At 44.1% G+C, this 16,549-nt stretch overlaps 2 protein-coding genes across 2 annotated transcripts in view; both read right to left on the bottom strand.

Moving 5' to 3' along the window:
• The window catches only part of atp9a (ATPase phospholipid transporting 9A), a 28,592-nt gene extending 20,896 nt beyond the window's left edge, over nucleotides 1–7,696 (bottom strand). Inside the window, exons 1-5 of the mRNA XM_028410051.1 lie at nucleotides 7,506–7,696; nucleotides 3,038–3,182; nucleotides 1,298–1,411; nucleotides 1,097–1,205; nucleotides 261–319 (exon numbers count right to left, since the gene is read on the bottom strand). Of these exons, the coding sequence (XP_028265852.1) occupies nucleotides 261–319; nucleotides 1,097–1,205; nucleotides 1,298–1,411; nucleotides 3,038–3,182; nucleotides 7,506–7,660 (582 nt within the window). The 5' untranslated portion in view covers nucleotides 7,661–7,696. The remainder of the gene's footprint in view (nucleotides 1–260; nucleotides 320–1,096; nucleotides 1,206–1,297; nucleotides 1,412–3,037; nucleotides 3,183–7,505) is intronic.
• Nucleotides 7,697–9,547: 1,851 nt separating this feature from the next.
• On the bottom strand, nucleotides 9,548–15,944 carry sall4 (spalt-like transcription factor 4). Its single transcript, XM_028410032.1, has 4 exons — nucleotides 15,821–15,944; nucleotides 11,672–14,056; nucleotides 11,291–11,595; nucleotides 9,548–11,199 (listed from the first exon to the last, which is right to left on the bottom strand). The coding sequence occupies exons 1-4, from the start codon at nucleotides 15,885–15,887 to the stop codon at nucleotides 10,774–10,776; spliced, it is 3,183 nt and encodes a 1,060-aa protein (XP_028265833.1). The 5' UTR covers nucleotides 15,888–15,944; the 3' UTR covers nucleotides 9,548–10,773.
• Between the last annotated feature and the right edge of the window lie 605 nt (nucleotides 15,945–16,549).

The raw sequence follows: 16,549 nt of genomic DNA on the forward strand, positions 1-16,549 counted from the left end.
ATCGCACTTAACTGAATTTGTTGATCTTATTAAATGTGTTTTAGGTTCACATCTGCTGTGTATGTATTGAGTGTGACAGGCTGAAACTGAGCATTGATCACAAGATTACAAAATCTTTACTAACTCCTTTCACCTCAGTCACCAGCGGAGCACAGAAGATTAACAACCCCCTCATTATTTGCTGTCATATAAAGGGTGACTTGACAGTCCTAAAGAGCAAAACTATTCACAGATGTGGTTTAAAAAAAACTTCAACAAACCTTTTCCACAATAATAAGATCACCAACTTGGATCCCGCTGCTTTTAACCTTCACCGTGCCTGAAACACAGAATGCACATTCAATTATTTTATTATCAAGGTTTATCAAACATCTGTGGGGTAAAGTGTTGTCCCTGCATGCCTGTCTCTGCAGTTACCCCAGAGAATCTGAGAAAGTAATTCTCCGTGCAGATTGGAAGGAATGCAGGGGGAGTTGAGCCTTTTCTCTCATTCCACTTGGAATGAACGGGCAAAATTGTTTGGAAGAGATCACTGACCCTTGAACTCCTGCCGTGACCTCTGGGCTTTGCATATGTAAGACATTAAAGCACATTAATATTGCTCTGCATCAGGATTCTTGAAACTATGCTCCACTAATGCAGCACTATGGTACTTTGAAAGAGACACCAGCTTTCAGAAATGATGATGGTTTAATGTGAAGAATTGTTTTCATTCCCTCACTGAACAAAGCACCCACGACTGTTTTCACACTCGGTTAGAAAAACGTCACACCACGTTCTGACACCATAAAGTTTCCATAAACCACAAAATATGCACAGGGGTCGCTATCATGGAGGCAGCCAGTCATTGTGTTTATGGGTAAAACAAGCTGCCACATCAAAGGGGGAGAAGTGATGGAAACCACAAGAGGTCCCCTGCTTTTTATTGCTGGTAGCACTTTATACCAAAAGCCTCTTATGTACACTTTTACATCTCTGCTTTGAATTACCCGCCATTTCCCCTAGCCCCAATAAGTTTTAATAGGACCAACCTCCTACAGTTAATAGACGCTGATGCTGAGAAATAAGTAACGCAGATAGCAGCCATGTTGTTTACCTCTGGTGGAGAGCTTGCTGTAAATCTGACCGTTGACTTCTTTGTCTCGAAGGTAGCATCTTATTTCTTCAACTGCCTCTCTGATGACAGTGATGAGCAAAACGAGAGCCTGGAGAGTGAAACAATTAAATGAATAAAGGAGGAGGAATGTGTTAAGAAAAAAACAGACCAATGATTAACAGTGAGTGAAACGCCACATACCAAAGGGACCCAGTAGGTGTAGAGGGCGCCTAAACGTAACGCATCAATAAACTGAGAGCAGGCCAACAGCAGAAAGTACAAGTTGAAGAAGTACTTGAACTGATTAAACAGCACCTGCAAACACAAAGCAAAGACAGAGACAACATTTAAATAAGACTTTTAGGAAGGACAGACACACTGTTCCACCACAGGAACTTGTGGGCTGTTTCAGGGTGGCCCAGCGCACGTTTTAGTGTCCTGCTGCAAGCAGCACTTTTTTATGGAGGTAAACAAAAGTCAACAAGTGGCATTTTAAAAAAAATTTACAAGACAATGAACAGCGGAACAAAGGAAGAAGAGATAAAATGAGCTTTGTTGGCTCAACTCAGCACACACAATGGCCATCCAGGTTTCATTCCACTGTGTGTTACTGTGAATCGAGTGTGTCCTCTTCCTATGGGCACCTGGTCCACTCTAATGCAATCATCACTGTTCTTCATCTCAACAATGATCATAAGTGAAATATTTAATATTATATTTTTCACTGTATGCTGACACCTCATGAAAATATATAAATATAAAGTATGACTTAAACTACATAAAGGTTAAGATTGTGGCAGCAGAGGCTCAGTGGTAGAGCAGGGTTGTCCAATAACTGGAAGGTTGGTGGTTCGATCCCAACTCCTCCCTAGTTGTGTGCATGCACTTTACCCGCATTGCCTCCAGGGTGCTCACTGGTGTGTGTGGTTCTGTGATGGGATTATTAAAGTGTTTCAAAATTCAAAATGGCTTTATATTTCTAGAATTACTGTTGCACAAATTGTGTGCAGTAAATACATGAATTTATAGCACGATATATATGACACCTCTGTTCATAAATCAATACATATGGAACCATGTGCAATGCTCCATCAGCGTCATCGTTTAAATTTGACACACATACTGCAGCGTTGCTCAATTTCATTAACACCAGCATGTGAGATTACTACCAGAAGAAACCTTGTGTGTTCCTTACCAACACACACACACTCATAATGCTGTATAGAAATGAACTTCTTGTCATGAAGCAAAGTAAAAAAAACATCCCAATTTGCAATGCAAAAAGCCTTTGCTCTTGTCTTTTGCTTTCCAAACAAATCTGAGCTACTTTCAATATCTGAGGGCCATAAACAAAAAGATCTTAAGACAACCGAATGACTAGAACACAAATGCATATGGAAATCAGTCAAAAAGTGCTGTTTATGTCAGAGAACGCACATCTGTCCCTTATATACTCCAATGACATTTGAATGTGGTCCTCTGAGTCACGCAGGTGTTTGTTACATTATCATTTAAAAATGAACTGTTTATAAGCAGCTGTGTGTGTGTGTGTGTGTGTGTGTGTGTGTTCAATGATAGAGAATGTTGTTTTCTAAAACACACATTAGGATTTGAAGCAACCAGCTGCTCACTGGAAACAATCAAATTAATTTTGTAAATCATTAATGACAATAAATGCTAACCCTTTACGGGTCCCTCTTTTTTTTAACTCATTTTTTTGTTTTCCCAACAAAAAAGTGTTTTATAGTCACCAGTTCTATATCTATAAGCAGCAGCCCTGACCTGCCATGTTGACTTTTATTACAACCAGCAATAAGGGAGGAGCACAAAATCAAGATTAGAGGATTCTTTGTGACAGCCAGGCTGGGTGGTGTGTTTTTTTTTGGTGGGCGGGTTTAACAGAGAAAAAAGGTGAAGTGGTGACCTCTGACTGACACTAACCCCGGGCAGGAAGGTGAAGAAGTTGTACTTCTGGTTGTTAATGACATTCCTAGGGTACCTCTGCTCCCTCTTTTCTGGGTGGCCGAGCCACACGGTGCGGGGACGGAAGTCACCCATGCCACAGCATCTCGACCACGGACACCACCTGAGAGGAAGACAGATTGGAGTGTTAAACCACTTCATGTTATCTCCCTGTTTGGCTCAGATAGTTTTACTTCAGAAGCAGATGAGAAAACTGTTTTTAATGAATTTCCTGTCACAGCTCTCTGTTAATGTGTTGCTTATTGTGCCACAGACAGGGCTGAGCTAAAGGTCCATGACCAAAGAGCCTGAAGAGGTAATAAATATTAACTTTATGTGACAAAGGGAGTACAATTCCTTCACTCCACCAAAACAAAACATTTCATATCAACGATCCAGTGACCCTGGAAGCAGCTGAGCCACTGTGACACTCACTGTAAAGCGACTTTAATGACAGATGACTCAATTTTCTAAATACTAGTAGTCACTGCTCAAACTTTGCTAATGTATGACAGAGTCCCCTTTATGTGCTAGAGTTAAGATTCATATAAGCAAGTTATTCAAAAACAAACAATACAAAGAGGTGAAGCCCAAGAAAAGATCACTTTAATGGGCTGTATTATGATTTAAAAGGCCTCAGAAGCCACAAGGCTTTAAATAGAAATCTTTAATATGTACTTGCTGTTCAGGTTTCACAATCATGTTGACCATGCTGACTCACTGTAAAGCTGCTGCAGCTTATTAAGGGAGCTAGCTTCATAAAGTTAGCCAGCTTGGTAACATGTATTCAGTAGTGTAGATTACTATCTGAGCACATAGGATACTTATGTTTTTATACCTTCATGTGTCCATAAACTATCTTATGTGTGGATTTTACCCAACAAAGAAAATTATTGATGATTTTTCTTCTAGCTAAGTGCACTACAAGGCAAGGCTAGCTGCAACTGAGCTATGTGGCATGGTGGCTATGTAACATTTAATGAAAATGTATTGTCATTATATAAATGTAAAATAGTGCAGACATGTACATGTTTCTCAGCTGCAGCACAACATATACACATATACATCAGGGCAACATTGCAAAAGCTGGATTAATCAAATGCATGTTCAGTGGTGGAGGAAGGACTGAAGCTTGGTACTTAAGTAAAAGTACAAATACCCAGCAAGATACATACTCAAGTAAAAGTAGAAGTGCTGCATCAACAATCCTTCTTAAGTACTTTTAAATGTACTTAAAGTATTCAAAGTAAAAGTACTCACACACTGAATATATATGATTGATTTCCAAAGGATGTGAACAGGTTAAAATAATCAAAGTAAAATGGAGCATGTGTAGTTAATGTCCATGCTCAGTCCAGAAGCAGCTGTGGACAGGTCTGTGTGTCATGAGGCAGGCTGTGGGCATCAAGTGAACAGAGAGGCTGCTGATAACAAACAGGCATTCAGCATGTTTACTGTGTCAGTGTTCCTGCTGTAGATTCATGTGATGATTCATGTTCATCATTCATGGATGGACCTGTGTTAGCAGACAGCAGCTAACTAGTTAGCTCACTGAGCCAGAGCACCGGCATCATGACTGAGGCTCATTATAGAAACACAGCTGCAGCGTGACACCACCTCCATGCAGAGTCTGACCTCACATCAGTCCACACTGTGTTCATCACATGGAACAAGGAACTACAGACACTGGAGACATGTAGTGGAGGAGAAAGGATGAGCTGTGATTTTTACTGAAGTAAAGTAGAAATACGTAGAGAAGATTGAAGCAAGGCGTCTGGACTTGTAGAGTTTTCTAGAAGACGTTTCGCTGCTCATCCAAGCAGCTTCATCAGTTCTAACTGTTTGGTGGGGAAACATGGTTTATATGTGGTTACAGACCTATGTGGGTGGGTCTGGGTAAAACTTTAAAAAACTTACAAACAATAGCACTAAATGTTTCCATACTTACCTGTGATGTTCTGGCTGACTGGGCCAGGTGTGTCTAACGACTGGCTAACGACTATGAAACTGCCGGAGGGGGACTGGTTGACAGCCCTTTGTTCTTACTGTGAGTCTGTGCAAACTTCCTGGGAATGGATGGAATCACTGCATTGTATGTGGTGGAAAGATGATGTCTGAGGCCACCACCTCTGTTAAGGAAAGGTTTTTCCAGCTTAACATAGATGGCTTCCTTGACTCCTCTTTTATACCACCTTTCCTCCCTGTCTAAAATGTGGACATTGTTGTACTCAAAGGAGTGTCCTCTGTCTCTGAGGTGGAGGTGAACAGCTGAGTCTTGTCCTGAGGAGGTGGCTCTCCTGTGCTGAGCCATTCTTCTGTGGAGTGGTTGTTTAGTTTCTCCAATGTACAGATCAGAGCATTCCTCACTGCACTGGACTGCATATATCACATTGCTGTGTTTCTCCCTGGGAATCTTATCCTTCGGGTGAACCAGTCTCTGTCTCAGTGTTGTCATCGGTTTGAAATGGACCGGGATGTCATGGTTGTTGAAGATCCTGCGGAGTTTCTCTGATACTCCTGACACATATGGAATGGAGATGTTCTTTCTCCGCCTGGTGTCGTCCTTCTTGTTGTTGTTGGGGGGTCTTGTTTTTGTGGCTTTGATGAGTGCCCACTTCGGGTAGCCACATGTTTGCAGGGCCTTCCTGATGTGGTGTTGCTCCTTCTTCTTCCCCTCTGAGCTGGTGGGTACAGTTTGTGCTCTGTGCTGCAGGGTCCTGATGACTCCCAGTTTGTGTTCCAGTGGGTGGTGTGAATCAAACAGCAGGTACTGGTCCGTGTGTGTGGGTTTCCTGTACACTTCCACATTGAGGCTCCTGTCCTCCTCAATATGTACTGTGCAGTCCAAGAAGGCGAGATTGTTGTCCTTGGTGTCCTCGCGAGTGAACTTGATGTTGTTGTCCACTGCGTTGATGTGTTCTGTGAACTGTTCCACTTCGTTAGTCTTGATTTTGACCCAGGTGTCATCCACATATCTAAACCAGTGGGTGGGGGTGGTTCCAGGATAGCAACTCAGGGCTCTTCTCTCCACTTCTTCCATGTAGAGGTTGGCCACAATAGTCAAGGAAGCCATCTATGTTAAGCTGGAAAAACCTTTCCTTAACAGAGGTGGTGGCCTCAGACATCATCTTTCCACCACATACAATGCAGTGATTCCATCCATTCCCAGGAAGTTTGCACAGACTCACAGTAAGAACAAAGGGCTGTCAACCAGTCCCCCTCCGGCAGTTTCATAGTCGTTAGCCAGTCGTTAGACACACCTGGCCCAGTCAGCCAGAACATCACAGGTAAGTATGGAAACATTTAGTGCTATTGTTTGTAAGTTTTTTAAGTTTTACCCAGACCCACCCACATAGGTCTGTAACCACATATAAACCATGTTTCCCCACCAAACAGTTAGAACTGATGAAGCTGCTTGGATGAGCAGCGAAACGTCTTCTAGAAAACTCTACAAGTCCAGACGCCTTGCTTCAATCTTTTCTACGTATGATGACCTGGATGACTGAGAATCTTCATCAACATAAAGTAGAAGTACATAAAAACTACTTAAGTACAGTAGCGAGGTACAAATACTCAGTTACTTTCCACCACTGTTCATGATGCTAAAATTTGCAGGAACATGGCTGCAGTTCACTTAACAACCACAGGTGTCACTATAACCAGGGTTTGAACCTTTAAAAGTGTCACAGGACACTATTTCTTTCTCTGTTAGTGCAGTTTATTTTTATTTTATTTGACTGGTGTCTTGTGGTTCTTAAATATCTTCCGTGTCTCATGTCAGGTGAAGGTGATACACAAATAATCTCCCTCTAATGTGCATTCCATCAACTCAGAATGGAGGCTGAAGGATAATAAACACACTGACTCTCATCTGGACTGACTGAATGTTAAACGTGTGTGTCAGCAGCAGTGTTTTTAGCATTCGCATCGCTCCTCTCCATCTGTAGGGTCTTTTAGGGAGGTGACATCACCATGGCAGCCTGGCAGCGCTTCAGCACAGTGTGTCTCCATCATCATTTATGAGGCCTGTCCTCTTTGTGCCGGCTTAAAAACCCTTTTATTCAGCAGCATGTGCGGAGGTTTGACGTCTGCATTCCGTCAGGTTTCTGCTCTTTGACTGAAGGAGCTCACATCATAAAACGAGCAAATATTGACATGGGCGTCAAATGCACTTGCTCCAACTGTACTCTGGAACCAGGGTGTTCCACGGAGCTCCGGCTAATGTTAGCTGTAATAAAGCTACAATGAACGGCCACACGTTTATTGTTGTTAATATTTATACGCGTACAAACGTCTGTTAGGCGTCATTTTATCCCCTGAACGCATTCATTTCCTCCGTGCCTCGGCGCCGTGTGCCCGGGCTTGAATGTCGCCGTAAACAGATGAACAAGCTAACGCTGACGAGCGGAGACAGACGGCTTCACCCTCCGTGTGGTGACGGTCTTACCCATTCCGGTACTTAGCGTCGTGTCTTTTCGGTCGCCTGACGGGTTGTAGCGGGATATTATCGGTCATTCCTGCAGAACCCGGCAGCGGGTGGAAGCTGGAGGTGGTGTCCGCCTGTCTGTAGCTGTTGTGGGCGGAGGCTTCCGCAGCTGTCATCCACAGCACGGTTCAACAGTCAGGGGTCAACTTCGACTCATGAGTCACTGCCGTACGGAATAAAAGCTCACTTTAAGTTATCTTTACATTACTTCCGGGGTTTCTGTCGTTTCTTCTTCTTCTACTGTTATTTAAATGTATATAAATTATGTTTGTTAAAAATGATCATTATTACAGTGGTAGCCTATTAAAGTAAAGATATATTTCACCCTCACATCGATGGAGGTATATATACATATACATATGTATGTATATATGTATATAAATATATTGTATGGGGATAAAATTATGGGAAACCATCAATAAACAAAATGTAAACAAAACTCTATGACTCCAAAAGTTCTGTGTTGCATAACATTCATTTTCCTCTTAAGACACAGACAACCCTCTTAAAATTAAAATACAAATAAAATAAAAGTCGCAAAAAAATATCAGCTTTAATCTTTTCTGATTTCTCGCGACATGGCTGAAATAAATAAATAAATAAATCTGCAAAGCTGCATGAATCTTGGCAGCTAGCTGCTTATACAGCTTTGTCCTTTGGAGAGAAAAAGAACATGAATGAATGAGAAATTAAAAATAGAAACATGTTTTTTTCTTGTAAGTTGGTCAATTGACAGAATAAATGAACCCTCTAGTGTAATATAGTATAACAGTGATAACAGTGACTCTTTTTGAGTACATTTTCTTTATTCAATTCACTTTAACGATGAGTAAAGTTTTACCTGTGAGGTAGTAAAGAGCTGTGAGCAGCTAACTGTTTACTCCACTGGTAGGACACAGTCTACTGGATTTCATGATACTTAATCATTTGATATATGTATTGAATGTGATGCACAATTTTTAATGACTGGTGTGGGTGATGACCTCTACTCACCTTTATAAAAACTAACATCCGGTCTGTGCCTTTAAACAAACACTAAAAGGTTCCATTCTGCATCCGGGTCCTTCAGCCATACTACAATAACAGAAACATGTACACAGACGTTTTTTAAGTTGTTTGTCTACAGACTGGACATCAGGCCATTTACAGGTGTTATTGTGCAGACTGATAAATGGAGATTTCAGCTCACACAACACGATGCAAACATTTAAGTTAATAGAGCAGACAGAAATGTGCATTACTGTAGAAAAGTGCACTGTTTGTTTAATGAGTAATACCTGCGATCACGACCATTTGCATGCCAAAACATCGACCCCAGTCTGTGATATAGGCAGAGGCTCAGCTGTATTTGAGGTGGCCACCATTATGAAAATCAGCGTTAACGTTAATATTTCCTGCATCACGTTTCAACCGGGTGTGGTTTTTAAATTGTCTGGTGCCTTCATGTCCCATAAGAAAGATTATAATAATGTGATGCATCGTGCCAAAATGATCATAGGAAGAGGCTCCTTGGCCTGCAGAGGAATGTCAACACATATACTTCAGTTTGTGGATGCAAATAGTTTTTCCATCGACGATGCAAAAAAGGGGAAAGGCAGAGGATTAATGGCTTCTGATGGCCAAGGAGAGCAAAAAGAAAAATTTTACTATAGTCACATCCAAAGGTGAATCCATGTAAATGAAGGATTCTTATGTACATTCAGACTGGCCCCATATGTGGTAAAGGAATTAACATGGAGGTAAACATACGATACATGTCTGAAGGAACAACAGGACCAATGTTGAAAAAGTCACCCTGATTTTAATTTTTCAAAAATCAGAAAACATTTAGGTGAAGGGAAAACATTTCAGAAGAAAAAAACATTTACATTGTAAACAGATCAAATTGGCTCAACATAACTTGGAACTGTAGAGACAACTTGAAAGCAGTTTTGACATGGTTTGCTAAAGAAAGGCACAATCTGGCAAATGCATATCGATAAGGAATGTACAGCAGGGGCCTACAGAAGTACTCGGACCATTCTGAGTTGTGTAAAGTGTCCAGTGATACATTCATTACTGTTCAACTCAGCAGGCTGAGAGTGAAAAACCTTGTCGACACTCAGAGAAAACAAAGAATGTATCAGGGGAAAAAAAGAAAACGTACGAGCATTGCATTGAGTGTAAGGGGCACCGAGGGAACAACTAAAATCTAAACGAGGTAGAAGCTACCCCCTAAACTCAAGCACATTGTGGATTATAAATAAATTAATGATGCTACAAGTTGATAACCTACAGAAAGAAGAAGAGAACAGCCTGACACCGAGTCTAAATGGTCATTTGTGGCAGGAGGGAAACGTTGACTTGTCGTCTTCTTCAACAATAAAAGCAGTGAAATGTAAATGCAACTAAAACCAGAAATAAAGTGCAGGCCTGTGAACATATTACAGCCTATAGAGCCCCTGATGGGGCTCTGAAGTCGAAAATATGGTCAAAAAACATGAAACGCACGCCAATGCTACACAGCAACTTATCAGTCCAACGGAGCCTTCTTAACAACCTGTTGATGGCATGAAAATGCAACGGTTCAGATTAGGCACTTGGCAGAAATATGAGTTTTCACCTATTCTCTGTTGATTCAAACTGTTGCTCCTGGATTTTAAGAGGTGAGGCAATTCAATAATCTGTCAGTCTGATCCAACACCCCTTTGAGAAAAAAAAAATATAAGACAAGCTAATGACATTTACCACTACAAAAACTGTACAATACCATAAAAATCTATGGCACACAACAGGAGGGAGAGTAGTCATTACAGACAGATACAGTTAACTACACCACTGAACACTGAGACCATGTCCTGACTCGTGTCCCTAAAAAGAGTCGCGCCCTGAAACCTTTATTTTATTTTTTATTTTTTAGTAAAGCTGAAAATCCTTCAAAAAGTTATCAAGGAGACCATCTGAATTAAAGCAGTTTCAAGTAAGTTATACATTCAAACTTCTGGATAAACAGCAAAACAAAAAAAGTCACAGGAAAGAAATACCCGCATATATTCTTATATAAAATAAAACTACAGTAGTTATATCAAGTTCAACTAAAAAAAAAAATTGGGGCCAATGAGGGGAGAGAGCTGCAATGAAGTTCAACCAACCAAAGTGGAATTGTACATACTTTTCTGAGTATTGATTGTACCTCATTAAAAGGAAAAAAAGGGAGACATTCACAAACCGAGGCGATGGCTAAAAAGGTCTAATTGACTGCGATTTTACCCTCCTCCATAAAATGTGGGAACTGTGATTTTGGCACGCTGTCGGCGCTCGTCTTCTCAATTTCAGCCATGGTGGCAGGCAGGCCAGAGTGGGAGCCATCCATCTTCATGAGGCCTCCGGTGGACCCGATCAGAGGCCCACCGGCGGGGCTGCCTGGCAGCGGGATGCCGCCTCCCTGGATGACTGAAATTTCATTGGTCTTCATAGTCAGGCCTCCGCTGAAGGCAGCGGCGGCGTACTGGTTCCACAGAGACGGGTCGAAGTTTAATGGTGAGGAGCCCATCTCTTTGGGAGGCTGCAGCATCTTTGCCTCGGGGCTCATCGCCATCAGTGCCATGGGATTATCCAGAGACAGACGCTGGCCACGCCGTGACGTGGTGTTCCACATGTGAGTGCCAATATGCACCTAAAATAGAAGATGCACATTTAGGTATAATCCTACTAACACAAAAGCTACAGAATCCACTTCATAGGTCAGAAAGAAAGCAGCAACCTACCTTCAGATTTCCCTTCGTGGTGAAAGCCCTGCCACAGATGTGACAGGCGAAAGGCTTCTCTCCTGTGTGAGTGCGCTCGTGGATTTGCAGAGCACTTGCAGAGGAGAAGTTCTTGCCACAGACATTACACATGTGCTGCTTGCTAGATCGGCGTGGCGCTGAGGAGACTGTGGAGGGCATGGCAGTTCCCTGAGGCATGTGGGAGCTGAACAAACCATGAGGGCCCAAAGGATTCTCTGGAGGGATCTTCATCTCCAGACTGGCCAGACTTGATGGTATCCTCATGAAAGACATGTTACCAGGAGCTGTGGAGACAAGAGGCGGAGGATTAGATCTATGCGTTCAGAAAGGAGGCTTTGAAAATGTTTTTTTAAGACTCACCAAAGTCTCCGTTTGTGAAAGGCAGGCCAGGTTCTTCTTTAATCGCTTTGGGGATGAAGCTGCTGGAAGAGGTGAGGTCAAGGGCTCCACTTGACTCTGTGCTGTCTTGAGTGCTGTCAGACTCTCGTTTTGATCCTCCGTGAGGCAGTTCATCAGAGGGGGACTCCGGAGACTTGCTGCTCATGTTGTTTCCTGGGGAGGAGGAGTGAAAAGACATGGCCGAGTCGGAAATGGCAGGACTCCGTCCGTTCTGATACTCCGGCTCTCTGGGAGCTGGCGGCGAGTCTTTGGATGTTCCCTCACTCTCAGAAGCGGTGCTGCTCTGTCGTTTCAGTGCAAGAGCAGAAGTGAGATTTTTCAAAACATCTAGGCTGGAAAACATGGCAGGCGCAGAGTTCTTCTGTGGTTGCTCCTCAGAGGCAGAATTTGAGGTGTCATTTGGCTTCTGGGAGTTCAGCTCTGCACTGTGCTCCTCCATGCTTGCCTCAAACCCATTAGTATCCATAAGCTTCTCCTCTGGGAGAGACGTCTCCATTGCTTCTGCAGCCTCAAACTGGTTTTCAGGCATCAGGGTGTTGGGGATCTGCCCACCCATGTGCATGCGAATGTGCTGCTGCAGGACCACAGCGTTGGTGAACTTCTTCTGGCAGATGGGACATGAGTGCTGCATTTTAAGAGGAGTGTTAGCCCTGTGAACTCCATAATGAGCCTTGAGGTTGCCCTTTGTGGAGAAAGCACGGCCACAGATTTTGCACTTGTAGGGCCTCTCACCAGTGTGTGTGCGGTAATGCATTTTGAGAGAGCTCTGGCAGCTGAGCACCCTGTGGCAGATCACGCACTCATTGGGGTCGTTGGTCCTCTTTTCCAGGCCGTCCACCATCTGCTGAAGTTTTGCGGTTCCAGAGCTTTGTTCTCCATTCATTTGATGCAGCGCTCCGAGCAGGTCTTTGGCATCCTTCTGAGATGGATCCAGTCCCGTTTCTTGGCCAAACACGGAGGAAACGGATGGGGAGCCATCACTCGTTGATGGGGAGGGTCTCTGGGAAAACGAATCCCCACCAAAGCCATCAAATGTTTTGAATCCTGGGATGGATGTTGGGTTGAACCCAGCAGCTGGATGTCCCAGAATAGGCTTCATTTCCGACTCATCCAGGGGCACAGACATGCCAAAGGGAATGCCGCTGCTGGTGGGAATACTATCAAGGTGCTCTGGTACCGGATGAGGATTCATGCTGATGTTAGGATATTTGTCTTTGTGCCTTTGGAAATGCACTTTGAGGTTTCCTTTGGTTGTGAAGCGATTTCCACAGATGTTGCACTTGAAGGGTCTCTCTCCGGTGTGAGAGCGCAGGTGAATCTGGAGCGCGCTGTCATTGCCAAAGTTCTTACCACAGTATTTACACTTGTGCTTGTATAACGACTCTCCGTTCTTGGATTCTGGTGGAAGGCTCAGCATCTTTGTTTTCACTTTTTTGGAGGACTCAATCCCTGCTTGGATGCCACTGAAGGTACCAGGCAAACCCATGACACCCGGGGACTGGGGCAGTAGTGCTGGTAAGCGGCCGGTCAGATCAGGAACTCCCTTCAAAATGTCTGTTTTAGAGCTCAGTCCTGCACTCAGAGAGGTAGGGATCCCTGTGGGCAGAGGTAGTTTACCTTGCTTTATCGTCTCGGTTGAAAGGCTCTGACTGCCAGTCCTTTTCCCGATCAGAGCTGCTGCAGCAGACAGCTGCTGAGAAAGATGTGCACCAAAGGCTTTCAGAGGGTCCATCACTGCACCCACAGAGGCCGGCAGACCCTGTGGTGTCATCATAGCTACCTGTATTCTAATCTGTTCTGTGAGCTGTATTTGCTGCAGCTGCTGCTGCTGGAGGCACACCAGCTGCTCCAAGATCACTGGGAGGGCCTGCACCGCCTCCTGGGATGAAGTCAGAGATGTGTTTGAGTGTTGGGAGACGGCCACTTTGGTGTCCGCCATAGTTTCAAGAGTGACGTTAGTATCTTGCATTTTAGGCGACGGATGGAACACCATATCAGGGCTAGCAGACAGTTCTCCGTCCTCTGCATTCATGCTGGACTCCTCCTCCGCTCGCTCCAGCTGGTCTGCGTTGGCATGCGACAGGGAATGACTGCTGGACTGACTGTCGTCGTGGTCGCTGGTGAGGCCTTCAGGGGAACCTTGTGAAAATTCCTCAGGCACTTCGTTGCCATCTCCATCTTTCATGATGACCACCTGCTGACTTTTAGTGCAATTTTTCTCATGCTCAATGAACTCTGCTTCATCAAAGAATTCGGCACAGCACTTGGGGCAGACTCTGATGTCTTCCATTCTGAACCGCTTTGCTTCATTTTCAACCTCCTCAGCCTGATCATCTCGAAGAATCCCTTAAACAAGAAAACACAGGAGACAAATTAATTCTCTTTATACAATTATGGCAACATTAGAAATGTTTTTGTAAGTATAGTCCCTTTAATCCCTTATTAAGGCATGTGAGGTATTTTTAGACTTCACTTCAAGGCGTTAACCTTGTGGTGTTTATCGGATTACATAATCTTGCAAGATGTCTGCCCCCTCTAGGTCACTGCACTGGGCTGAAATGATCCTGTTGCCCACAGGGCCAGCAGAGGGCAATCATCTACCTTTGACACGAACTCAGAACAATGACCACAAAGACAAAGAAGCAGATTTGTGCAAAAAAGTACTATGTTCTGCCTAGCTACTTAAAACCAGAAGCAGTTTCTACCGACACACCGACAGGTTATACTTCAATCCAAACATTTGAGTTCCACAATAAAAAAAAAACTCATGAATCTCAAAAAGGTGTAAAACAGAAAAAGGCAAAGCTGCACTTACTATGCAAACGAAAAAAGAAGGGGGAAGTTAAATGCTGATCACCTCCACAGCCTGTGAAAGGCTGATAAGTTCTGCAAGTGTGCATTTTAATTTGTCTGCAAACTGAGAGGCCATTTCACAACTGTGTGTATTGTTAAATGCTAATGCCTCACAGAGAGGGGGTTGACCACCTATTTGCATTTGCCTGTTGGACTTGTTAATTGCTCACCAGGAGGCATTGAAGGCGTCACACACAGAAAAAGTTGCACATTACATTCTGATCCATGACGAAAGAATCAGCATGGCTCCACACACACACACGCCTGTAAACGTCCACAGACACGCAGTGATTCCAGTCTTATTTTAATAATAAAATCATAATTTGGACATTATTAAATAGATGGCACGCTAAGTTTGCCACTTGTACAAACTAGTAAACATTCAATGTGTGTGCGCACAAACTCCTCACACGATGTCCCACAGCGGCACAAACCACGCCAGAGTTACACTGAAGCTGATCCAACAAACCCAAAAAGCCCTGGTGCAGAGGTGAGGTCTGTGGGCAGCCTGCACATGGCACCCCCCACCCAGGCTCCACAAAAAGGCCACTGCTCCATCCCCCACCTCAGCCATATGTAAAGGAAACAGTCATGCATTAAACTGGGATTTATTGCCTCCAGGCCAGCTCACTGCAGAGTCACATTTCATACAGTTTGGGCTACCTTTGTTTCCATGTTGTTTCTTAAAAAACACTCAACTTCCAGCTAGGAAATGATGAATAAGAATAAAATATTAAATTAACACAACCAGCCACAGTGTCCGCGTACACCAGCGCACAGAGGACAATTACGCACAAACATTCTGCTTTTAAGTAAAATGAACGTTTTATGAACATCAGCGGACAAAGCGACTAAAAGAGGAATGAATGCAGAGGGTCCAGGTCCAGCCACGCAGCGTGGGGCTGCGGTGGATCAAACCACGCAGGCAGACACACACACACACACACACACACACACACACACACACGCGTGGATGAATCAAAAAAAGTTCAAAGAGCCACGCCGCCTCCACTTCCACATAGAAACACGCTCCCAGACCCAGAGCCCCGCACCGCGACCCACGCACACAGCCGAGCGTGGCAGGCTTGTACCTGCAGCACCTGTGTGCTTTAAAGTCATGTCTGCCGCTTCGCAGCACCGCGGCCCAGCTTGGTTCACTTCAGAGAACAGCAACAGGTCGCCGTGTAAGAAGTCAGGCGAACTTTAGCTGAAATGTCGCTGTCTGCAGCGCAGCGTGGCCGTAAAACACTAACTCACCGTTCTCCGCTGCGCCGGGCTCGTCGGAGTTGATGTGCTGCGGCTTGGCTTGTTTGCGCCTCGACATGGTGCAACCATCCGGAGCAAAGACTTCCACACTATTTCCTGCGCTTCTTCCACAAATTCTTTCGGACTTGGAAAATTAGCCCCTCAAGTAGAAATGCGCACGTCAACGTAATTATTATGATCAATAATGCATTGCGATTTATCGCGGTCCTCTGACAGCTGATTGGCTCCAGTCCAAGCGGTCACACATTATTCAAATGTGCTCCCCTATTGATGAGCGCAGCGCAGCGCCGGGAGGGGCGGGAGGAGCCCTGCGAGTGGACGGAGGCAGGACGGAGGCAGGACGGAGGCAGGCCTAATAACAGCTGGCTCACCGCGCCTTCTTTCCTCACCGCAAATATATGATCAGAGATACAACTTTACCATCACGTCACACAGTCCTCCATATCATCCTACTTTGTGTCATTTCTTGTATTTACAGGGCAGTGTGTGTGTGTGTGTGTGTGTGTGTGCTGCTCATCCCTTTCCAGGAAACTCATTTTACTTAGGATGTTCCTGTAAACAAATGTGGTGGAAGAACAGTTCATGGTTCATATATGATGCATGATGATGTTAAACATCTCTCCAACATGTATCCTGCACAGGTTCATGTATTCATGCAGTGATGTGTACAATATGACAAAATATGTTGTTAGATGATGTTATAAAACCAGGAAGCAGCTG

The sequence above is a fragment of the Parambassis ranga genome, chromosome 7, assembly GCF_900634625.1.
Source record: "Parambassis ranga chromosome 7, fParRan2.1, whole genome shotgun sequence".
NCBI lineage: Eukaryota > Metazoa > Chordata > Actinopteri > Ambassidae > Parambassis > Parambassis ranga.

Coding starts and splice junctions, on each gene's coding strand:
- sall4 (XM_028410032.1), bottom strand. CDS start 15,887: ATGTCGAGGCGCAAACAAGCCAAGCCGCAGCACATCAACTCCGACGAG. Junction 14,057..15,820: donor GCCCGGCGCAGCGGAGAACG/GTGAGTTAGTGT, acceptor TTCTTGTTTAAG/GGATTCTTCGAGATGATCAG. Junction 11,596..11,671: donor TTTCACAAACGGAGACTTTG/GTGAGTCTTAAA, acceptor TTGTCTCCACAG/CTCCTGGTAACATGTCTTTC.